The sequence below is a fragment of the Callospermophilus lateralis genome, chromosome X (assembly GCF_048772815.1).
Source record: "Callospermophilus lateralis isolate mCalLat2 chromosome X, mCalLat2.hap1, whole genome shotgun sequence".
Taxonomy (NCBI): domain Eukaryota; kingdom Metazoa; phylum Chordata; class Mammalia; order Rodentia; family Sciuridae; genus Callospermophilus; species Callospermophilus lateralis.
This window is the reverse complement of record NC_135325.1, coordinates 72,797,734-72,824,169: the sequence shown is the minus strand read 5'-3', so window position 1 is coordinate 72,824,169 and position 26,436 is coordinate 72,797,734. Positions and strand designations below refer to the sequence as shown.

General features: G+C 34.3%; 1 protein-coding gene across 9 annotated transcripts in view; it reads left to right on the top strand.

Annotated features, from left to right (window-relative positions):
- Diaph2 (diaphanous related formin 2) overlaps positions 1–26,436 on the top strand; it is an 826,282-nt gene that overhangs the window by 28,685 nt on the left and 771,161 nt on the right. For 8 of the 9 annotated variants that reach the window (XR_013154693.1, XR_013154690.1, XR_013154689.1 and 5 more), the window contains exons 2-3: positions 19,925–19,957; positions 22,667–22,843. Coding sequence is in view for 2 of the 9 variants with exons in the window: in XM_077107725.1 (XP_076963840.1) it covers positions 19,925–19,957; positions 22,667–22,843 (210 nt within the window). In the remaining 7 variants the exon portion in view is untranslated. The remainder of the gene's footprint in view (positions 1–19,924; positions 19,958–22,666; positions 22,844–26,436) is intronic. The other variant, XR_013154694.1, reaches the window with a different exon arrangement.

The window sequence follows — 26,436 nt, the reverse complement described above, 5'->3', positions numbered from 1 at the left end:
GGAATTAATTTGTGATGACTATTCAGCTAGCAAAGAAAATATTGTTTTTGATAAGTGTGTTTATTAAACAAGGGATTTTCCTGATTTCTGTTAAGTATCATGAATGGTTAAATAGTGAATCAGAAAGTTCTGTATCTTTCTGAAAGTTACTATGCTAAAACTTGACTTGTATTCTTGTTAGGATAAATGCATATTACTCAGAAAAATGCAAATATAATTTAAATCATAATGAAGACTTGCATGTAGTTTACTTTTTATAATAAGTTGATTACCCTTCAACATGTAGCAAAAGAATTTATGGAGCACAGTGTTTGTTCAAGACATTTATTTTTGTGCAACACAGGAGCCCTGCAATTCACAATGAACTTTAGAACAAAAATTTTCAGCTCATGGCAACAGTTATTGACTAATGATTCAAACTATTAATGAGTCAAATCTAGTTGAAAGTGACATTCTGGGGACAATTATCACAATACTTCACTCTTTATGGCTGGATTATATATGCTTCCACATGGAAATATTGATAAAATAGTGAAGATTTATCTTCTGTCATCATTGGAGATAAGAAGTTATAGTTAATAGGAAGTGGGGCACATACAAGATGAAATGTGATATTTTGCCTCATCGTGTTTTTTTTCCTATTTTAAGCTTTAATGATCTAGAGTATTTGGCAATAAATTTCACATATAATTAAGAATGAGTCTTCATGTTTGATTATTGATGAAAAATGATTTGAGGGAGTGACTACTACCCAGATGTATTTAAAAATAGCCCAAAGTAGGACAGTTATGAAAAAAAAATATTTTCTTAATAGCCTGAGAATAAGATTCCTCCATTGTCTTCCTTGCTTTTGTTTAATCTTTTTTTGTGTATATGATATCACTGAAAAACAAAAGACACAATCTAAACCCTTTTTATGTACTTTGAGTACATCTCTTCTATAATGTGTCACATATTGAACCCAGAGACACTGTACCACTGAGCTCCTTCCACAGCCCTTTTTATTTTTTGAGACAATCTCACCAAGTTATTGAGACTGTGATCCTTCTGCCTTCAGCCTCCAGAGTCACTGGGATTACAGAAGCTACCACACCCACCTATAGTGGTAATCATAGTTTACTATTTTTGGAAGAGAACAAGTGATTTGAATATGTATATTTTAGTATATTAAAGAATAAATTCAAAACTAATATTTTATTTTCACACTATAGAGATAAGTTGGTTTCTGGAATATAGTCTTTATTTAAACAGCTTTATTGAAGAAATTAATGGAATATAATACACTGCAAATATTTAATGTGCCTAATTTGCACATCTGCAAAACCATCTCCATAATCAAGGTAATAAACATATCCATCACCCAAAAAGAGGTCATGCCTCTTGGTAAGCCCTCTGTTCTCTCTCTTGTCTTTTCCTTTTTTTTTTAAAAAAAAATCCTTTTAAATATATTGAGAATCAGTTTGCATTTTCATTTGTTTTCTGGAAGAGTTTCTGTGAAATCGATGTTTAATAGAATATAACAGTGAAGCTAGAGTTTGAGTCTTCTCTACTTTTTTTCTTATCAGTTATTATGCATCTTGGTTTTGTTGATTTTTAAAAAATCCTCATCTTCACACTTCTGCGTACATGGGTTTCTTTTTCTATTTGCTTAAGGCTGTAGCTGAAGGTTGTTGATTTGAGAACCTTCTCATTTTATAATATAGGTATTAATTTCCCTAAACGTATCCCTTTATTAGTGTTTTCGTGGTATCCCACAAATTTTGATATGTTTAGATTTGATTTTCCTTTTAGTTCAGAATACTTTCTAATTTCTCTTTTGATTTCTTCTTTTACCCAACATTCATTTGGAAATGTATTACAGATTTTCCTAACATTTGTTGGTTTTCCAGAAATCTTTTGTCTTTGATTTCTAATGTAATTCTGCTGTGGTTAGAGACCAGACTTTATATGACTGAATTCTTTTAAATATATTGAGGGTTTTCTTTTTGTGGTAAATGTACCTTGAGCACTTGAGAAGACTGTGAATTCTTTGGTTGTTGGCTTGAGTGTTGTTCAAGTACTCCATATTCCTGCTGATTTTGTCTTCTTGTTCTATCAATTACTGAGAGAGGGGCATTGAAATCTGAGTATAATTGTGGATTTGTCTGCTTCCCCTTGCATTTCTGTCAATTTCTGCTTCATGCATTTTGAAGTTCAGTCAATTATAGACATAAACATTTTGTGTTGTGAGTATATCCTTCTGATTAATTGATCATTTTATCATTATGAAATAACTTTTTTTTAAATCCCTGGTAATATTTTTTGCTGTGAAATATACCTTGCCTGCTATTAATATAGCCATTCTAACTTTTTGACTAGTGTTCATATGGCTTATCTTCTATTCTTTTATATAACATGTTCTCTTTTCTTCCCTTAGACTGCTTTTTAATTTTTTTTTTTTTTTCGGTACCAGGGATTGAGCACTAGGCCACTAAGCCACATCCCCAGCCCTATTTTGTATTTTATTTAGAAACAGGGTCTCACTGAGTTGCTTAGCACCTCACTAAATTTCTGAGGCTGGCTTTGAACTCCCCTGATATTTCTGCCTCAGCCTCCTGAGCAGCTGGGATTACAGATTGAGCCACTGTGCCCCACAGCAATTTTTTTTTTTTTTTTTGTGGTGCTGGGGATTGAACCCAGGACTTTGTGCATGCTAGGCAAACACTCTACCAACTGAGCAATTTCCCCAGCCCCCTTAGACTGCTTTTAATATTTTCTCTGTATCACTGGTTTTCAGTAATTGAAGACTTGCCTTAGTGTAGTTTTCTTCATGTTTCTTGAACTGCAGGGTTGTTGAACTTTTTGGATCAGTAGGTTTATAGTTGTTTTTTTTTTTTTTTTTTTTTTTTTTTTTAATCAGTTAAATTTTTGGCCACTAAATCTTTAAGTATTTGTCATTTCTTACTCTCTTCTCCCTTCGGATTTCAACTACACATATGTTTTGAATACTTGGAATCCCCCCCCTCCCTCCATATATCTCTGATCCTTTTTTGTCTGTTTTTTTAAAATTCATTTTGGAGAGTTTGTTTCATATGTCTGCAAATGTACTGATATTTCTATCTATAATATCTAACTTGTCATTAAGCCTATCCAGTGAATTTTTCTGCTGAGACATTGAATAGAGTTTCTTCTCTAGAAGTTCAATTTGGGTCTTTTTTGTATCTTCTACATTGTTGCTAACTTTTTTTTATCATGTAGAATAGAGTAAAAATAAGCTTTAATGTTCTGGTCTGCTAATTTTAACATCTGGGACCATTTTGATTGATCAGTTTTCTTTTTTGCTTCATTATGAGTTGTATATTTGTGTTTTTTGTGTGTGTCTGCTAATCTGTGATTGAATGCCAGATTTTGTGATAAACATTTTACCTTGTTGGATGCTGGATATTCTCATATTCCTATAATTATTTTATAACTTTTCTGGGATGTAGTTAAATTACTTGGAAACAGATCCATCCTTTTGGGTCTTGTTTTTATTCATTTGGCAAGGCCAGAGCAAGGTTTAGTCTAGGGCTAATTTTCTAAGTAAGGTAACAGCCTTCTGAGAGCTCTATCCAGTGGCACATTAATTTTTTTCCAGTCTGGCTGATAGAAACAGGTTTTATTCCTGGCTCCTTGTGCCAGATAGTTTTCTTCTTCTTCAGTCTCTTGGATGGTTCTTTCCCTATCATCAGTACCATTTGGTACTCGACTGAATATTCAAGGTGGATCCTCTGCAGATCTCCTGATTTTTTTCTCTGTGTGGCTATCTCTCCCTTCTGGCACTTTGTGTTCTGACCTGCATGGATTCTTAATTCCTCAAAAAGAGTGTTCACAGAGCTCTGCCTGGGTTCCTTATCCTGAGGCATGGCCTGGAATCTCTCAAGGCAATATGGGGCCCTGGGGATGTATTTCAATGGTAGAGTGCTTGTTTAGATGCATGGGGCTCTGGGTTTGATCCCCAGTATCATACACACAAAAAAAATGGGTTGGGGGAGGAGTGACCTGGGTAGGTTCAGGGGATCATAGGGCTAACCTCATTTGTTGCTGCCCCTGCCAAACCCTATACTAGGGACTGAACCCAGGAGTGCTTAATTACTGAGCCACATCCCTAGCCCTTTTTATTATTTAGAGATAGGGTCTCCAAAAGTTGCTGATGGCCTAAGTTGCTGAGGCTGGCTTTGAACCTGAGATCCTCCTGCCTCAGCCTCCTGAGCCACTGTAATTACAGCTGTGGCACCACTAAGTGAAACTCTCATTTGTTTACTTTTCTGGTGGTTTTGGAACATATGGTAAAACAGGTAGAAATTGAAGTTTTAGGCACTCTTTGTCTTTTTTTTTTTTAAAGCCAGTTTGACTTAGCTAATTAATGTGATTGGGATTTTTTTTCCACTACTGCCTGGGACACCGTCAGTCTTGGATGAAAATTAGCCAAGCAATTTTAACTTTCTTGCTTAGATTCTAGGTATAATTTCTTTGATTTAGATTGGAATTGTCTACTCAACAATTATTGTAACTTCAATTTGGCAGTCTTCCTATACTTTGATCAGTTGTTATTTGGCAATTCTTTTGTTTACTGAAATTGATTCATTCATAAAAAAAATGTATATATATATATAGCTTCTCCCACTTCCCAGTTTTTTTTTCCTGACTGTTTTTCCTCTGCTCATGTGATATATTTGTTTATTTCCTATTTATTACAACACCCTCCCCAGCTTTGGTAAAAATTCCATCCTTCTGGGTTTATATACCAAAGTCTTTAGCTCAAACACATCATTTAAAAAAAAATAGAAATATAGTAGTCCCTTCTTATCCAATGGGGATGTATTCCAAGACACAAATAATAACTGAAACCTATTTCTACTATTTTTATCCTAACATATGTATGGCAAAGTTTAAAATGTAAGTATAGTAAAAGATTAACAATAATTACTAGTAAAATAGAAAAATTATAACAATATACTGTGGTAAGAGTTATGTGAATATGCCTTCTGTTTCTTGAAAGGGTCAAGACAATGTAAATAACTAGTTTTTGCTGGTGACTGAAACTGGAGTCAAATGGCAGATAATGGGGACTATTGTCTAGCACAGAAAGTGAATTTTAATGCTAACAGTAACATTACAGTTTATGCTCTCTAGTAAGCAGGTTTTGCCTCATCACAAATATTTCAAAATATGTTTATCCTTGATTGTTGTAAAACCTCATATAAAACCTTGTTATAATGCTTACAATACATAGTATAGTTTGAGGATTATTTTATTAGTTTAACTTTGTGTATTATTTAAGCTAAAACATTATCATTGGTCATGCTGGCATGGAAATAAAAAGGCAGAAGAAAATCTAAGTCGTTGTTCAATAAGAACAAACATTGCATTTATGCTGGATGGTCACGTCAACATGGATTTTGGCAGAAAACTATTCAATTTGACAGATCTTACTCATGATAAATGTACTTCTAGAAGGCTAAAAGTAGTTATAAACTACTAGGTTATAAATGAATATTTCTGAGGTAATCCTGTCTTATTTGTTTTCACTTCCAGTTATCCCCCCCCCCACCTAAAACTCTCTCCTAAAATGACTTAATTAAAACACATGGGATGTAGGGATTAGGAACCTTTTTAGTAGCATATTATACACATGACTTCATTTTATCCTGGGTTTCCCCTCCTGATTCCAGTTAGCTAGACAATTGTCTGTACTTCTACCTTCTTGCTGGAATTTGAGGGAAGCTTCTGTTTAATTAAGTTAGGTCTAAGAGAATGAATTCTTCATTATTGGCATTCTCTAAAGTTTATGTTGAAATTCTGAAGTCCTTTAGGGATTAAGTTAACATGCTTATTTTATATGATGCTGGAACTAAATTTTGGTGGATGAAAGCAAAAAACCAGGAAGGTTACTATTATTATTATTTTTTTGGTACCAGGGATTGAACTCAGGGGCCCTCAACCACTGAGCCACATCCCCAGCCCTATTTTGTATTTTATTTAGAGACAGGGTCTCACTGAGTTGCTTAGTGCCTCACTTTTGCTGAGTCTGGCTTTGAACTCTTGATTCTCCTGTGTTATCCTCCTGAGTCTTGGGTATTACAGGCATATACCACCATGCCTGGCCCAGAAAGGTTCTTTTTTTTTTTTAATGTTCTGTTTTAGATATCGATGAACCTTTTAAAATTTTATTCATTTATTTATATATGATGCTGAGAATTGAACCCAGTGCTCTGCCACTGAGCCACAACCCCAGCCCCCAGAAAGGTTTTTAATCTTTGTTTTAAGATTTATTGTATATGAATGGAAGACCTAATTTTCTTGTCATGTAATTGAAATAAATAGCATAAATGTTTTAATGCAAATTCAGAAAAAAATCATCTTACAGAGATCATTAGTATTTCATGACATTTTCCTTCTATATTTTTTTCACACAAATACCATGGAAAACTTTTCTCATGTATGCTTATGAGGGTGCATTTATTGCTTACTGACTATTTTGTATTTTGTAGTCTGCTAGTCAAGTGCTGACTAATGAATGCCTGCAAAGGTCTGTGTCAGAAAATAAATTCAACTGCTTTATATACAAGCTAAGTTACAGGAGTTAAGTTCATAGGAAGTGATCTGGGAGGCATGTGACCTTTGAGCTCTATAGCTCTTGCTTAAATTCTGAAAGTAAATTATGTAAATGATCTAAGATGTCTCTTTAGAAACTTTCATTGTTTTTCAACTAAGGAACTATGAATATGCTGAAGTACTTCCACCTGTACTATGATGGGTCACACCATACCTTAGCACTGTGTTTGCTGCTTACTTTGGCACAGTTATGTTGCGTATAAATCAGGGAACATTATATAAAATGGTTTTGTTTAACCTCTGTGTGCCTCGGTTTGCTAATCAAAAATACAGGAATAAGAATAATACCTATATTATAAATTTGTTGTGGGGTTTAATCAAAGCACTGAGAATAGTGCCTGGCACATAGTTGGTGCTTATAGTATTCATAGTTTTGTCTTTAGGTCTAGCTTTTTTTATTTCTTTTTTTCAATTTTAGTATACAAATTATAAATTAATACCATTCCCTACTTGGTATTCCCTTCTATAATTTGGCAGTTAAAGAGATTATTATCATTCATTCATTTATTCACTAATTCCCTTTCTGCTTCCCTCCCTCTCTCTTCTGTCTCTTCCCTTCCTTCTTTTTCCTTCCTCCCTTCCTCCACTATATTTATTTGACATGCTCCTTTCTAGCTGCAGCAGTATATGCCAACTAGGCAGGCTCTTAATGCCCCCAAATTGGTTTATTTGGGCTACACTTAAGACAAGTGACTGTATAGAAGTTTGCATGTCACTTCTGTGGGCTTTGAGCTAATGGGTCTTAGCCTGATATGAACAAGTAAATAGCATAGGGCTGATCAATATACAGAGGCCATCTTTGCCTAATTTACGTAACATATCCCAAACTATATGAGATTCAGGCTCTACCTCAAGAAATTCATACTCTGTAGTGGAAAATTATATACTATGATAAATACTATAATTAAGGTTTGAAATAGGACCGTAGGAGTAATAAAAAAATACCAATTTTGTGGCATTTCCAGGTTCTTTAAAGCCTACTGTAATAAGTAAAGCAGTCTGTGCTGCTGGCTCTTGGTGACTTCAGAATTTTAAACCTGTCACCCCTTCGATGTTTGTGAGTTACATATTCATGTTTAGATACTACCTTGGTTTGGATCTACATATGGTCTCATTTCTGCATTTTTTTGTGAAACAAAATGCTTATCTTAGCACATTCTATTATGGTATTATTAAAGAGGAAGAGGTCATTAAATGCTTACTATTTAAAGCTCAGCTAGGCTGGTTGCTTATGTATAGTTTGTGAAATTTGAGGTATTCTGAGTTCAATTGCAATCTGAAAATGAAGAGACTTTTCACTTGGTGGATCAAATTTGTTCTTAAGCTCTTGAACAAATTCAATGTAAGTGCTATAGAGGCAGTGTTTATGAAGGGATTTGGATCCCAGGACAATTTCTTTTAACAGAAGGGGTAAATTGCCCCGTTTCCCAGTTAAGACACTCAAGGAGGTTAATCTAGAGAGTTGTCTTCCTCTGTGTTACTCTTTGAACTCTTAAGCTGAAGTAAGTGGTTTCTCCTGTCCTCTCGTGGACCACTGTTAATGCAGCCAGCCTTTCCTACAAAAAAGAAAAATCAAGCTTTTTTTATACCCTGAGTCAGAATGTATATTTTCTACAGAAAATGTTTCAAAGGAGGACAGAGTTAGAATTCTGCTCACTTGGGGTGTGGATCTGAAGTATTATAGGTTAAAAAAATTTTCAAAAGCTGATTTGGGAATTTGGTTGTCATTGAGATCTTTGGATCTGTAGGAAAATGTAGTGACAGAACTAAGTTCACAAGCTGAATCTGGGCTATTTGTTAAGAACTTATTTAGTATTAATTCTAGTTTTTATACCATATTTCACTTTGTTTAGAATAAGAGCACCATTATTAGCAAATAGGATGGTACTTGAAGAGAAGTCAATTTAGGAATTTTGTAAAAATCTTGGCTATCATGCTGGTACTGGTACATTAATTTGGGGCTAGAATTCCTGACAACAGAGCCAGAAAAATTCTATAAATGTTTAAGTACATCTATATTTGTATTTCAGTGATCTACTGATGATAAATCATTCTGTCAGTTGCATAGTAACTTTTAAGTTCAACCTTCCTAATCCCTAATTTGCCAAAGTGTTATAAAACCAAACTACTCAGCATTGAGGAAAATAGAAACTTCGACAGACACTATTATAATAAATTTAGACCTTCTCAAATTTATGCTGCAGAACTCAGACTTTCTGTTTCATCAAAGAGAATTTCTCATACAAACTGAGTGTTATTGGCAACATTAATATGGTTGAAGTATTATGTGCAGAGATGTACTCTATGTTTTTTTGGTTTCAGGAGTTTCTATGAAAGGGCTTGATTTTGCTGGTCAGAAGCCTTTGTTGCCATCAGCAAAGTCCAAGAATTGTAAAAGAGGTTAACAGCCTCTTTATTTTCTTCTGACTTTATGCAAACTCTGATCTATATATTGATGTATAAGACTGGTGTTTTAAAATCTAGGTGAAAAGAAAAAAAAGTATGTTTTCTATTTCAAAATCTACAGACCAAGATATTTTGGTGATTCACTGTGTGTGTGTGTGTGTGTGTGTGTGTGTGTGTGTGTGTATTTATATAAATATTTTTTTTCAAGAAGAAAATTTGAATTGTTTGCTTTGATCTGCACAGGTGTAACGGTGATTGTGTTAGTTCTTTGACAGGTACAGGGACCAGCTCATTTTTTTTATATTGTAACTGATAGTGATTATGTACTACACATGATGCTTCAAGAGCAAGTATACTTACTGATTTTCATTTGCAGTTCTTATTTATCTTCAGTTATTCAATAACTTAAAGGGTTCATTGTAAAAAAAACAACAACAACACAGAATTAATGTAGAAGAAATTGAGGTCTATCCAAATAAACATTAATATAATTGTTACTTTGCCTAAAATCATAAAAAAGTCAGAAAATTAGAACTACCTGTTAATTCATGATGATAAAAGTCATAAAATACAGTGGCATGAATGACATTTTTTTTGATACTAGGGATTGAACCCAAGCCTGCTTAACCACTGAGCCACATCCTCAGCCATTTTTATTTTTTATTTTGAGACAGGGTCTCACTAAGTTGCTTAGAGCCTTGTTAGTTCCTGAGGCTGGCATTGAACTTTCAATGCTCCTGTCTCAGCCTCCTGACCTACTGGGATTATAGGCATGTGCCACCATGTTGGCTATGACATTTTTTTTTCCTGTAACATGTTTTCTGTTTACTTATTGACAGAGTTTCTGTCCCTATCCTGGGAAAGAATCCCTTAGCCAAATTAAAACCAAGGGTTTTTTGTTTTTAATTAAGGAATAGTATGGGACAGAAGCTTTTAGTAGAGTTGTTACTTCTCAGGATTTTTCCCAAAGTGGGAAAAGTGAATTTTGCAATAATTTATTGTTAATACTACATTCTCTCTCAAACCCTTTGTAAGTTTTCTGAAAATAATCATTTTACCTATTATCATATATTTGTATTTTGCTTAAGTTTTAATGTTTTAAATATTTTTTAGAGTATTTAGTTATTTTTAAGTTCATCCTATGTAAGTCCATATAGGCTGTTTTTATTTTCCATGGATAGAAGGCTGCCTACTTTTAGTTTGGAAACCATTTTTTGTACCTTTGGAAACATGTTTTTCTAAGAGCTGAACAACTGCTATACAAATGAACTTTTAGACATGACTCATACCTGAATTGAGGATTGTTTGCAAATTCAGGAATAACAGTTAAAAGTACTGATATTGAAATTAACTTAAATTGTTGGTTGACTTTTGTGTATTTTTTCCCTACAAAAAGTATGTTATAATAATACCTTATTTACAACTCAGGTATAATTTTCAGTTTTAGGTGATTTAGGCTCTTGAATTTTTAAAGGAGTGAATCATTTTGTTTTGTCAGATTAATTTTGCAGCTACATCAGAAAACTAAATGATGTGGTTATTTATAAAAGCTACTTGAAGTACATACATGGCAAGTCATTGTGAGGTGAAGTATCTCCAGAGTGATAATCATAGCCATTTAGAGGTTATTTGTGTGTTGTGAAGATAGTAATCACAACAACAGATATTTAAATTACTCTATTTAATACAAACAACAATCACATGTCTGGTACATTGCTTCAATAACAAGTGTAATTTTAAACAAAATTACATATACTGTCTTCTGTGTTCCTATTACTACCATCAGTCTGAGCTCTTATCATCTCATAACTGGATCTCTCCCTTTTTCACTCTGTCTCCCTCCTCCCCCCACAGCCCCATTCCATCAAGCATCACAGATTTGAGTTCTTACTATTAAAAACCCTGAGGAAACTGGGGACTAAGAGAGATCCAGTCCTTACTACACTGAGTTTATAGTACAGCAGGAAAGGCCCATATAGATTGGTAAATATAATTTGATAATTGGAATGTGTTGCAAAGGGAGAGTTCAGGAACTATGGGAGTCTATAATAGCACAAAAGTAAAATTTGCTGAGAGTAGGAAGGATGAATAGCAGATGGACAGATAAAGAAGAAAGGATGGTGGGAGGGGTGGGTAGGCCACACATAGCAGAGCAAAGAGCACATGGTATGGCCAAGATTGAAAAAGAGCTTGAATTCTAGCCAGATATGTCCTGATAAAGACTCTTGCACATAGATTTCAGAATGTAGATAGAGGTTATAGAGTTCTGGTGTAGTCAGACCTAAATGCTAATTCCAAATGTGTAATTTATTATCTTTGTGACTTAAAGAAAATGACTTAATGACTGTAAATCTTGGTTTTCTAAGGCAAAGCACAGGATAGTACATTCCTCTCTTTCCCCATATTTTTTATTGGTGCATTATAATTATACATAATTATGGGATCTGTTATTACGTATTTGAATACACATGATATAACAATATAATTCAGCCAGTATTCCTTACCAGTATTCCCCCTTTCCCTCTCCAGGGTGGCATATTGCTACACATAGCATTATTGTGAGGATTTAAATGAGGCAGTACATGTAAAGCTCTTAGCATAATACCTGGCACATAGTAGATGCTCAGTAAATGGTAGCTATTGTTTAGAACAAATGTACTGATTTCTGGGAGCCTTCTCTTAGACCTTTGATTCTTCCTCTAATAAGTCCTGAACATTAGAGGTCCACAACCCTTTTCTGAAATTCTAAGTTCTGAAAATTCTGAAAACAGACTTTTATAATTTGGACACTAACCCTAACCTACTTGAGGATATTTATAGTTTTTTTACATCCTTTTTGATGGAACATTCAAAAAGGAGAGAGGAGAGAGAGAAAAAAGAGAGAGAGGAGAGAGAGAGAGAATTTTTAATATTTATTTTTTAGTTAATGGAGGACACAACATCTTTGTTTGTATGTGGTGCTGAGGATCGAACCTGGGCCGCACGCATGCCAGGCGAGCGCGCTACCGCTTGAGCCACATCCCCAGCCCCGGAACATTCATGTTTTACTGCTTAACTTGAATGCATTTGTGGCAGGTACTACCCCAGATCTCATTGAGTGTGTTTTGTGATATATGGTACACATACCATAGTCCTTTCTCAACTACGAAACATTCTGAATTCTAAAACACATGTGGCTTTAAGAGTTTCAGGGAAACATTGTGGTCCTGTGCTACCCAAAGTCAGCTTTCTAAAATGACACTTTCTTCGTGTCTTTCTGTGAATCCCAAAGTCCTAAGGACCCTCAGTAGTTATCAAATTTAGTCTAGACTTCTCCTCCTAGGTGTCAAGACTGTCTGTAATCTGACCCCACCAATATATATTCAAAATTTATCCCCCTTTCTTCTTCCCTGAAACAAAATATTAATGTCATTCTTTTTGTGTTTGACATCTTCTCTTCTTTCCCTCTATTTCTGCCCAACAGTTAAAGTACAGTTCTTATATAGTTTCTCAATGAAGCTAGATTTATCTGTTTCTTCTCTGAATTCTTACTGTACTTATATGAATTTATTCATCAAGTATTTGAATAGGTATTACGTGTCAGCTGTTGCTCTAATTATCAGAGAACAGAAAGTGAACAAGACAGTTAAGGCCTCTGTTGTGAGGGAACTTGTTTTCTACAACACAGAATCCAAACAAGTGAATAATGAACAAGGTTATTTCATATAGTGGTTAATGCTTTGACATGAGAAGACAGGACAGTGTGATAGTGCCAAGGGAGAGAGAGAAGTGACGTACCTTAGAACCTCATAATTTAGCATTCATTTAATTATCTATTTGTTTTTATGTGGTTAGTTTTCACTCCCTGATTATGTTGTAAAAGCTTTAAAGTAAGAATTATACCTTACACTTCTATGTGGCATAAAGTGCTTGCTGGTATTTGATTAATGTTTGGTTGATTCATCTGTCTTTTTGTTCAAACAGAGAAGGTAGAAATTTATTTATTAAATATTAAGCCCCATTTTTCTAAGAGTATCTTGTTATGTACTGGGTACTATGCCAGGTTTATAAATATATGTATTTGTGTAAAACTAGCTTTCTTTTTCATTCCATTTTATTTCATTTTTTTAATTCATAGACTTAAGAAGAACTTTCATGTCCAAACATTTTTCCTCCTTTGCAATGGTTTAGTAAAAAACATACAAACACTATTTGTATACCTTTAGAAGAAGCTACTACTCTTAAAAATCTGGACGATTCCTGCAATTGGTTGTATTTAATTCAGGTACTGAGCAATTTCCTCTAATTCATTATTGTGAACTTTATAAAAGACCTAAGTGGCAAGCATACATTTCCTGAACCATTTACCCATAGTCCTGGAGTTGATCATTCTTGTTAAGCAAAAGAGACTGCTGGATTTCCCTATCATAGTCACCCCTCTTGAAGTTCAATATTGAAATTTATATAAGACAAGGCAGTTCATTTAAGATTGAGCATATGTTGTTTTGACAGATTAACAAAATTAATCCAGTGACTTAACAGCTTATTGCTTCATGAAGAAAACTGAAGCCCGTACTGTGATGTCAGTGATCCTTTGAACATAAATATTTTGTTTTTTATAAGATGCAAGAGCATATTGGGAGGAAAAATCCCCAAAGGATTTTTTTGTGTGTCATTAAAGTGGTGAAAGTAATTTTGATTTGTATTAGCAAAGAACACTGTTGGGTTGATTTTTGAGGCTTCTGATTTGACAGTGCTTCTGAGATGGTGTGCTTATGGTTGCAAAAATATAGAAGTATTGCTCTGCTAAAATGATGAAATGGATAGTTTGAGATGTTAACAATAACAAACTAAGGTGGAGAATTGGATTGGGGCTTAATTAATGTCTGTGACTTCATCTTCTCACCTACTAGGCAAAATACTTCAGGGATAGGGCCATATCTTTAAATTCCCAGTGCCTAGCACATTGCTGATTGATCTGACATCTATTCGTAATTGCTAATGGTCATAGAGGACAGTAGTGCCTGAGTTGATATATGGGTATCTGAAAATGACCCTTATTGTCAGAAAGTAGATGAAAGAGTGTTTTGGGATAATTTTAAATACAGGCAGTAAATATTTCAATGATTGTGAAAGCTAAAATTTGTTTTTCTCTAGTCATTCTTAGAACCAAACCTCTACATTGAAATTGCTTCTAAAAAATCACATGATAGATATCTTTCTTGGTGAAAGATACAACCGAGCAGTACTCAACTAATGCATAGTTCTTTATAATAAAGTATTTGAATGCCTACACAGGATGTTCAGCTTGGTTACCAGGTGGTTGAATGGCTTTGGATTGTCTTGATTGCTCTTACTGGTTTTTAAAATCCATAGTTTAGGATCTGAAAAGTTGGAGGTAGACCTTTGATTGGTAAGTACTCCTTTTGTGACTGTCCCTGATCTGGATAGGTGTTGGGCAAGGATATACTCCAGAGGAATCAAACGCTGGATCAATGGTTGATACTGATCACCTTCCGCATGGTATTTCTCACTTGGAATATGTTTGGAGGCTTTATCAGAGCTCTCAGAATCTTGTTATTGTTATTGTTCTTTCTTTTCTCTGATCTTCAACTAAACTATAACCTCCATAGGAGAAAAACATGCGTACCTTGTTTACCATTGTATTCCCAGCGCCCAGCATTGAACAGGTGCCTTGAAGATGCTCAAATATTTGTTCAGTTGAGTTAAAAGTGTTTTTTCTTTCCTGTGTCCTGTTGCCCCTGTTCTTGGAGATCATGAAACTTAAAGCTGGGTAAATAATTGACCCTTCATCTTTGTTATAATGGCCAACTTATTGATTTTCTTTAAAGAGAAGAAAATTTTCAAAGAGCGTGACTAAGTTTTTGAGTTGGTGATGAGACTTTTGAATTATATGCAATTTAGTTGTCCAATTTCTGTGGTACTAGAGTAATTGCACAATTTTTATAAAACATTGTTTTAGCATGTAACATTAGCCATAAGAGAGTTGAATCTTTATATCTTGCTGTTTTTGTTCATTTCTGGCTGATTGAGAAAATTAAAACTTAATTTTCTTGGAATAATGATCTCTCATATTGCAATGAGAACTACAGCATTAGAGTTTATAAGTAAGTCAGCCATTTCTCTTATTCTTAAGGGGTTGAGGCTCTAGAGTGATACTTTTATAATCATAGAATACTCACATAATACTGTACTGTTATATTTAATATAGCTGATCATAAGTGAAGTTTAATAAACTCTGATTGTTTGACTAATGCACAATCTGATTGCTTTTCCAGAGTTGATTTTAATGAAAATATATGGTCACTATACTTATTGGTGCAATCTGCCCTTGTTGTAATGACTATTATCATTAGATTTGCATAATAAAAACTTACTAAAATGACTTTAATCAGTGCTTTTAATTCAAGGGTGTGATTCTAATAAAGATTTTGGGGGGTCATTTTTTTCCTTTGGCTTGTAAAATTTTTTAACTCCATAGTAGCTCTATAGTTTGTATACAGGAGTAAAAATCCATGATGTTTACTTCTATGTGGTGTGAGGAAAAGATGCATACACCTATATAAATTTGGATAAAATTTGAGAGTTTATCCCTGAAGACTGTTATTGTAAATAAAAATGAATTATATTTTATTTATTATTTTTTGTGACACTGGGTTTTTAACCCAGGGTCTCATGCATGTTAGGCAAGCATTCTACCCCTGAGCTACACCTCAACCCTGATGATGTATTTTAATATAGCCATTTTTCACATGTGTCTTAAAGGTCAGTTCACATAAAAATGACTGATTTAATCTTGTCAAAAAGTAGCTCTTTACAATTATCTGAAGTTCTTTCTTTTTGGTGGTGTTTTTGTTGCTATGATGGAGTCCTTTTGTACCTTTCTTTTTTGACTTAGATTTAAAGAAAATTGTGTGGCAGAAATCTTTTCTGTTGCAGGTAATTTAATTGGAACTTATACAGTGATTTCAATACATTTTTAATGCACAGTGGCCCAAAATCACCACTTCTGAAACTCAGTCTCTTCATATGTGCTTTAAGATTTTCCTCTTTTATAGACCATGTTTGTCTCTTTTCTCCCTAAAGTGTTTCAAAGAAAAGTTCTAAATAATGTTATTATATTCATAAAATGACATTTATGAAAACATTTTTCATGAGGGAAATATATGAGAAAATATCCATAATCTAATATTATTAAATGTGCACAATTATATATATATATATAGAGAGAGAGTGTTGTGTATATATATATATATTTAAAAGAAAATTATATATATATACACACACACACACATACTGTAGATGAATGAAATGTATAAATCAAGAAATCAAAAGCAGAGTGTTTTTTTTTATGGTTCTCCATCACAAGTAATTGGGATAATTTTTTACATGAGTATAATTTCCTATGTGCCTTGGGGTATTCTATCACTCTTGAAAATGTGTTAGGAAAAAAATCTTTAAAATAAAGCACAATTGTCTTCTAGTATTATTTTTGATCAGGGTTCCAAATTTGGTTTATTTTTTTCACATTTGGTTTATTAAGAACCATATTTTAAATTCAAGGGCTCTAGAAATGGAAACCTATCTAACAATATGAGTATTTGAGATCAGAGGGAACATGGAGGTACAAACAGGAGGTACAAATAGGACATCATGGAGCATGCATTGAGAAAAGGATTTAATTTTTTGTTTTATATAGCACAGGGGTCATGAAGGAAGAAGAAGAATGTAGCCTTGGGCAAAATGCCTTATTTGGGAGATTACTCTTTATAGGTCATGGAGAGGCATTGAATATTTATGAATGGGAGCACGATAGTCATTTATAATCTTTAGTGCACTTCAGTGTACCAAGTACTGCTTTAGGCATTAAGGGTATATCCAAAAACCAGACAGATGAAAAGTCCCTGACCTTGTGGAGTTCATATTTTTAGTGAGAAAAAGACAAAAGTTAATAATAAAGGAAATTACAAATTGTTTGACATGTTAAGTCCTATTGGAAAAAAGAAAAATAGCATTATAAAGCAGTTCAGGAGTGCCAGGAGTATGTGGAGAGAGCACCATGGTTCCATTTCAGATAGGATGGGCAGAATAGCAGGGATTGAAGGAGTAAGCATTGGGAATAATGGAAAAGAGCCTTCCAGGCAGAGGGAAGAGCCAGTGCCTGTGGCTTATTGCCTGCCTGGGGAACAGTGAGGTGCTTTGTGTGGCTAGAGCTGGATGGATGAAGGGACTGCAGTGGGAGGTGAGGTCAGAGGGATCTGGGCAGTGTGCAGATCCACAGGGCCTCATAGGCCATTTTAACAACTTGGATTTGTACTAGGAGGGGAAATAGACATTGCAGAATTTTGAACCAAAGAGTGACATGGTCTGACGTTGGATTTCACAGTATCACTTGGTCTGCAGTGTTCAAAATTAACTGTAGGAAGGCAAAAGTGGAAACAGGGAGATAAGTTAGGAGTTAATACAGGAATCTAAGAAAGAATTGATGGTGGCTTGAGTCAGATCTTTGTGAACTGTAGAAAGATGAGAGTGGGACTGGACAGCTAGCTGATTGGTTGTTGTGAATGAAGGAGAAGGGAGAGACCAAGGTGACATGAAAGTGTTAGATGTAGAAAAGTGGGATGCAGGTGTTACCCCCATTTTTTTTAAATGAGAGTTTAGATCAGATTATCTCAAATTTTCTCCAACTCTTGGTAGTCAATACTGTGTGACTTAATGTGGACACAAAGTATGTTAATTGCAAAAAAGAATAGTGAGGGACAGAGATGAAGACTCAGTCTCTTCCCTTAGGATCAGGTGGAAAAATTGCTAGCGATTTTTTTCTTATCTTTGTCTCCCATGATTAAACTGTCAACATGTATTCAATTGAGACACAGATTTGAAGCATTTCTGACATTTGTGCACCTTAGGGAATTTGACTAAAGCAAATCATATTTCCCTTTAATTTACATTCTTGCTTTGGAGATACAGGTGTGTTTATAGTTTTGAGTTTACAACTCCAAAGGATGGGAAGAAAACAAAATAAAAATCTACTCGTAGAACTGTATAATCTATCTCAAAGTCCCAAGTGGAGAAGGCACCCATTCAGATGGTAGCAGGGTTACTTTAGGCAATTCTGATACGATGACATTTCTTTTTCTGACTTTGTGTTACAAGAAATCATGAAGCTCCTCATTGTGTATTAAAGTTTTCTGTAACCCACTAGAAAAACTAAAGAGAAAACTAACAGAGTCCTATGGTGCTTTTATCTTTCTTAAAATGGCTTCGATTCTCATATAAATAATCCCCCTCTTTTCTTTTTCTATGGCAATAGATTGGGGTTTGTGATGAAAATAAAGTATACAGGTTAGAAGTTTAGATTCCCTAGGGAATCAAAAGATCAAAAGTAGAAAAACAGGTATCCATATAATAGTATATTTACCCCAGGTGATCTAGGGAAAGTTGAACTTTATAAAGCCACAGGTTTGGTGGTATTTGAAGATAATTTCCTGAGATCCTGAGACCAAACAATTCTCACTTAGAACTCCTACTGGAATTCTCCTCACTATTGAGAAGACTGTTTTTCTTAGTAAAAAGCAATGTGAACATGCATGATCAATATTAATTTCAAGAAATAAGTGTATGAAATGGGGCATAAGGCTTCATGTTTTTTTTTTTTTTTTTGTCCTGGAGATTGAACCCAAGTGCGCTTATCCACTGAGCCACATCCCAACCCCTTTGTATTTTTTATTTTGAGATAGGTTTTGACTAGGTTGCTTATAGCCCTGCTAAGTTGCCGAGGCTGGCATTAGACCTGTCATCCTCCTGCCTTAGCCTTATGAGCCACTAAGATTATAAACATGTGCCACTGTGCCTGGCCCCCTAATGGACAATTTTAAAAAATCTGATGCTTTCCAATTACATCTCTTGATTGATGCTTCAATGTATAGTCCTGAATGTTATAACAAAATTTCAGCTAAAATGACCAACATATGGACCAGTCCCATAAAATTTTATCACCTTGTGATGTCATGGCCATGTTAATCTGTGTAGTACATTATTTGCAAGATGAAATCAGCATGCATTTTGTAGAACATATCCCCATCATTAAGCAATACATGACTGTTTTTATTATAAGTGCACTCCAGTTGCGCATTGTGGCACTTGCCTGTAATCCCAGCAGCTCAGGATACTGAGGCAAGGGAATCACATGTTTAATGCCAATCTTAGCAATGCCATAAGTAATTTAACAAGACCCTATCTCAAAAATAGCTGGGGATGTAACTGGTTGGTAAAGCACCTGGGGTTCGATTCCAAGTATAACAACAAAAAAAGATCGTGGGAGATTTTGAGAAATTGGCATATATTAACAGGATCACAAGATTCAGTTTTATTTAGAATATTTATAAAGGTGTCCTTTAAGTATCCTTCAAATGTAACACTGAATTCTGCGACCAAACTGTTTCATTACTACTATTAAATGTGACATTTAGGATAAGTGTACATTTAGGATAGTGTACATTTTTTAAAAATTAGATATGTTTAAAACATGATTATTCATTGAAAAACTTTGAAAAAACTTACAAGACTTATTATTTTGCTGTAGTTTTTTTCTCATTTGGACACTGATATCTGATCCAGATTTGGCTTTAGCGTCTTGGGATCCGTACTTAAAGACAAATAGATCACCACTTCCCCCAACCAAACCTTCATTTTAAATCTCTAAGCTGCTATTTTTCTTTTGTAAATGATGTATTGCTTATATATTAAACTTTCTACTTCTTTTTGACTATAGTTTATAAAATAAAAAATGAGAACCATTAACTTACTATTGTCTTGTTTGATATGTGAATTTCTCTTATCTGACTGGTATTTCTTTTTTGTTTCTTTTTGGTTTTAATAGAACATTCAAATAAAAACTTTGGCAGATGATGTGGTAAGATGGTTGTAGCAGCATGTTATTACTTATGCATGTTGCTTTTTGAAATTAATATGTGTGGACATTAAAACATTGATATATGTAAGATGAAGTGGATGTTTACATAGAATAGAATAATTGTTAATAAAATGACTTCTCATTTTTGAACATTAACATAAAGAATTGTGTGAAATTTCAACAAAATTTTGCTGTCAACCTGATATATACTGTAACCAATTTTTTTAAAAAAATTCTGTGTTTATGTCTGGATTTTGAGAAACACAGATATTTCCTTTTCCTATAGCCAAATCAATTGTGAATATATTAAGCATTAATATTAGAGGAAATTAATTTGAAATAGAAAAAAATTAAGCTTAATATGTTACATGTGTACTGTTAAATTTCAAAACCTTAAATATTTCTAAGCAGAGTCTATCATAGTAAAATTTATTAGAAGTTATGTGCTCAAAATTCAATTATGCCCTTTTATAGCTAAACTTTAAAAAGTGATATTGTAAGCAATGTCATTTTTTCTGTGTGAAATTACCTATCTATAAATTATGTAGAATAGTGTTGGTACTCTATGGAGATGAAAGTGTGTGGCTTGACTTGATTTTCTTACCAGGACAGAGCTGAAATCAAAAGCCAAATTTTCAAAATAAAAATGAAGGACATAGTGAAAGATCAAATTTACATGTTAGCAATGGTGCTAATACTGCAAGAGTAAATATTAAGTCATATGAAGGAATGGAAGACAGATATGTTAATTTATTGTCAATTGCATATTTAAATGCTTTCATGTCCACCATATCTTTTACTGACATTTGAGTGTTAGAAATATACTCAGCTTATTTGGGATTACTTAATTTTTTTTTCTGGAGTTGTGTGAAGACAGACTACAAATCTAAACCAAATTAATTTCCCTCAAAGAGTTAAAAGACAATTGAGAATAGAGTTCAGAATAATGCAAAGAATAAATTATATGTTATGATGAAGACTGATAGGCTTATGAATTTAGGTGAGTCACTTTTCCTGTGAAATGAGGGAATTGGTCTAGATGATTTTTCTTGTTCTTCCTAGCTCTAAAATATTGTACTTTATATAATCTCTTTGTAAGCAACCATGCACTCAAATCATTTTTTGTAATCCTCAATAAGCTGCTTAAAACTGTTCATATTTCTTTCAAAGTACACCTTTTATTTAAAAAAGGTATTCTTTGAATCAATAAAACGAAAGACATGTTCTTTTAATGGGGTCAATATGCTTTTATACCAGCTGAGTTAATAACATCTGTGATGCTTTTTGTATCATTGAGGTAATTTATAAGGACCCTTTTCAACATGGCAGTGAACGTGCATTGTTCTCATATCTAACGGGTCTGCTTGTGTAATGTGAGCTGATGATATGCATGTGCTTCCTAACAGAAACCCGAATAAAACTGAGTTGCATTCAGTTTTATGTACATTACTAATTTTTGATGTCTAATGTTTTGCAGTCTAAAATAGAGTGGCCTGTTTACATGTAATTGAAGTAATTAACTCACTTTATGTGAAAGAGCAAGCTAATTATTAGAGATTGTACATGGAATCAATGGTTCAAAGTCAATATCCATAAAATAGTGAGTTCTTCATAATTGTATTTATAGGAAAAAGATATTTCTGTTTATGTTATATTTCCAGTGAATGGAAAAAATGGTGTTTTTATTTTTGTCTTGCTTTTGCCCCATGTTTTAGGAAATAAAAAGTTGGAGGAAAATAATAATAATAGTAATAACAACAATAATAAATAGTAGCTAAGCATGTTTAGCATATTATTTAAATCTCACAATAACACTGTGGTGTAGGTCATATCCTGTTTTTAAGAGGAAAACATATCCCTGTTTTTAAGAGGAAACAGACATAGTGAAACCAAGTAGCTTTTACTGGATTGTTCAGTCAGTGAATGGCAGTCTGGATTTGGACCCAGGTCGTTTGGTTTCAGAGTCCATGCTTATTCAACTGCTACATTGACAGATTATTGATATATACTTGCCACAACTTTTGTACTTCTTTTTTGTGGTGCTGGGGTTTGAATCCACAGTCTTGCACTCTCTAGGAAAGTGCTCTATCACTGAGTTGCACACCCAGTCTAGTTTTTGCATGAATTATTGCCATAATTTTCCCTTAGAATTGAGTACCCACAGTTCTCTTCATTTTCTTTCTTTCCTTTTTTATTCATAGTTCTAAATTTGCCACTAAAGACATATTCTTCCTGAAATAACCACAGGATTTTGATTACTGGGGATTGAACCCAAGGGCACTTTATCACTGAGCTACATCACCAGTCTTTTTTAAAATTGTATTTTTTTTTTATTTTTTATTTTGAGACAGAGTCTTACTAAGTTGCTGAGGCTGGCCTTGTACTTGTGATTCTCCTGCCTCAGCCTCCTAGAGTCACACTTGTCTCTGAGACTTCTTTGAACCTACTTATTGTGCAAAATAGAAATGGCAAGAGACTTAAGTTTTACTTTTGAGAAATACTTTTCACCCTCAGACTTCTAAAGTTGAAGAGCTACTTCAAGGTTTCAAAATAGTACAATCTCTAACTTGAGCTTGCTGCTTAAAATAACATTTTGTCAAGAGACAATAATAATACATATTATACTAAGTGCCATTTTGATATTTCAGTTCTTTATGTTCATGAGTCTCGATCTTTTTCTTAGGGCTTTTTATCTTTTTCTGTTTGCAGCGTGACCGAATTACAAGTTTTAGAAAATCTACTGTCAAGAAAGAAAAACCTCTTATTCAACATCCTATTGATTCCCAAGTCGCAATGAGTGAGTTTCCAGCAGCTCAGCCATTATATGATGAACGATCTTTGAATTTGTCAGAAAAGGAAGTACTGGATCTCTTTGAAAAAATGATGGTAAGTTAGACCTAATTTTGTTGTAGTTTTAAAATGTGTGTGTCAAGAATAGCACTGGATTTTAGGTACATGTGTTTGTGTAAACTGTTTATATCATGTATAGCACAGACCAGAAACTCATTGATACAACAGAACTATTTGCACAAGTATCTGTTTTTTGAGCTAAAACATCCTTGCCTATCTCTTCCACTGTGAGCTCCCAGAAGCAGGGATAGTTTGACTTACCTTTGTCCTCTAGTATTTACTAGTTTCCAGCACATCAGTCAATTTTTCGATTACTGATTTGTATGCTTCTTTCCATAAAGCAAAATAAGTCTTAAGTCCACAGGGTTTCTTGTTGGTATAGGAAATGGAGTTGAAGGAACAAAGGGTAAAAACAAAAACAGAAAACCAAAACAAAACAAAAAACAAACGGTAAACGGAAAGAGAAATTAATTCAGTCAAGTTTGTTCTATTAGCAAGGTATACCACTTATATTTTAAAACATAATTCTTATGTTTTCTAGCTTGTTGTCATAATTATTTCTTATATTAGATAATAAACATAATAATTTGATTATTCAGCAGTCTATGGAAGGACAAGGGAGAAATGAGGCATTGGGCCATATTACATTGGTTAGCCTCACCAGAGAAGAACTGGAGTTCCAAATCCATGGCTCCTTATTTTAAATTTGTGTCTCATTCATCAGTGTAAATTCTATATAAGCAACTTTAAAACATTTTTAAGCATTTCCTTCCTTTATCTAATAAGCCCTATTCTTCTTTAGTTGCCAGTATTTTCTGATTACCTAGATGTTCCTCAGTTTACCACTCTGTTGTCCTATCTTAATTTTCAAAAATGGTGGAAATAAAAACAAAAATAGAAACAGTCCTCAAGACTGTTTATTAGCACTTTAATCTTTTTAAGTCTTCTTTCTTCACTCAAAAATAATTCTTGCAGCTTTAATCTGCTGATCCTTTTGTTTACTACTTTTTGCAACATTAGAGTGGCCTTGCCATATTCCAGTTGTCTTAAGCTCACCACTGTAGGACCATTTTCTACTCCATTCATTTTTCTTAGTCACTCTTAATTGCTTACCAAATCCCATTGGTTCTACTTTTATAATAACTCTGACATCTGTGTGTCCTTAGTTGTCCTCTAGCTGTTCTTGCCCTAGTTTAGATAATCTTCCTCTTGTGATTCTTGCAGCCACTAAGATGGTCATTTAACTGGTCTTCCTCCCATCTTCCAGGTTTTGCCTATTCTAATCCAGTATTGCCCTATTTATAATTCTGAAAGAGGGCTGAGTGAGCTCTTAGCTCATTGGGTAGAGCGCTTGCCTCGTACATGTGAGGCACTGGGTTTGTTCCTCAGCACCACATAAAAATAAATAAAATATTGGGCTGGGGATGTGCTCAAGCAGTAGCATACTCGCCTGGCATACGCTCGGCCCTGGGTTCGATCCTCAGCACCACATACAATAAAACAAAGATGCTGTGTCTGCCAAAAACTAAACAATAAATATTAAAAACATTCATTCTCTCTCTCTTTCTCTTTTAAAAAAATAAATTAAATAAAGGTATATATAAAACTAAAAAAATATATATAAAAATATTCTGAAAGAGATGCCTTTCCCAAAGCCCCTTATGTTTTCAGATGATCATTTTATATGTCCCTATTCCATTCCCTCAACTATGCTCCTTGGTGACTATTTCCCATCTTTGCTGCTTAAACCTTTGAACTATTCCCCATCTTTATTTTTTGCTGATGACCTTGTTGCTTAGTGAGTAAACTGAAGGAATCAGAAGAGAACATCCATAGACTTTTACCACCACACCTGCCTACCTTTTAGGATCTGTACTCAAGTAGTCTGCCTTGCTTCTTGTCATCATAGATGAACTTTTCATGTCTCTGTCCTTCCACTTGTTCCATCCCATTCCCTTTTATTTACTCAAACATTGTTTCAGTAACCTTCTCCTTTTTTTTTGTACAATTCCCATCAGCATACAAACATGCTGTCCCTTCTTATAAAACATTCCCTCTATCTCTGTTGCCTGCTACCTCTCTATTTATTTACTCTACTTTGAAATGAAGTTTCTCACAATAGTTTTACTTATATGCACTGTTTTCAATTCCTCTCTTTTCACTTTCTCTTCTGAACTCATTCCAACTATGCTCCTCTTCTACCATTTTATCATGCTGCTAAATCCCATGGTAAGTTCTCATCTTAATTGACACATCAGGAGCATTTGATTCAGTTGATCAATCTCTCCCTGTTTGAAGCACATTTTTTCCCTCAACACATATTTGTTTTTCTACTACCTCTCAGGCTTCTCCTTTTCAGTCTTTCTTTATGATCCCTTTTTATGTCTTTACCTGTAAATATTGGCTCAGGGATCAGTTCTTGCACATCTTTTCTCTATCTCTTCTCTATCTTCAATCTTTGATGATAGCAACCAGTTATATGTCATTTGTATGCTCATAATTCTCAATTTTTCTCCACCCTAGTCCACAACTCAAGACTCATATGTCTAACTTTGTAATGAACATCTCTCTTGGATGTTCAAAAGATCTCTCAGAATAATAGCCAAAACAGAACTGATTTTAGAGAAGATTTTAGAAGATTCTCTAAAACCTTCTCTAAAATTCTTCCCCTCATTTTTTTGGGGGTACTGAGCATTGAACTCAGGAGCTCTCGACCACTGAGCCACATCTCCAGCTCTATTTTGTATTATATTTAGAGAAAAGGGTCTCACTGAGTTGCTTAGTGCCTTGATAAGTTGCTGAGGCTGGCTTTGAACTGGAGATCCTCCTGTTTCAGCCTCCTGAGCTGCTGGGATTACAGGTGTGTGCCACTGGGCCTGGCTAAAATTCTTTTGCCTTACAGTTGACAGTATGTCCATCTATCTACACAGGCCCCAAACGGGGTATCCTTTATTCCTCTCTCACATTCGACATTCAGGCTTTTAGGAAATTCCATTATCTCTCCTTTCAAATTAAGGAACTTACAACATCTGACCATTTCTTACCACCTCTATTGGTACCATATTTTTTAAAGTCTCATCTGGATTGCTACAACAGTGGTAGGACTATTAGGATTACCACAACTCCTAACTGGTCACTCTGCCTGCATCCTTGATCCTCCTCTAATATATTCTCAACATAAAAAATATTCATTTAAAGCATGAACATCAAATAACTTGGCTCCTAAATCTTTATCAGGGCTCTCTGTTCCACTTAGTTTAAGAAAGGCCATTGTGGGGCTAGGGCTGTAGCTTAGTGGTAGAGCACTTGCCTAGCATGTGTGTGTAAGGTACAGTGGGTTTGATCCTTAGCACCACATAAAAAATGAAACAAAGGCACGGTGTCCTAACTACAATACAAAAACAATTTTAAAAAAGTTTATTTAATCCTCCCATCCCCACCCCAGCATATTATGGATCAGCATCCTTAATCTGAGAAATCATTCTGCATTTGGATTTTTGGGATTGACTAATTTCACTTAGCATTATCTTCTCTAACTCCATCCATTTACCTGCAAATGCCATGATTTTATTCTCTTTTAATGTGAGTAGTATTCCATTGTGTATATATACCACATTTTGTTTATCCAT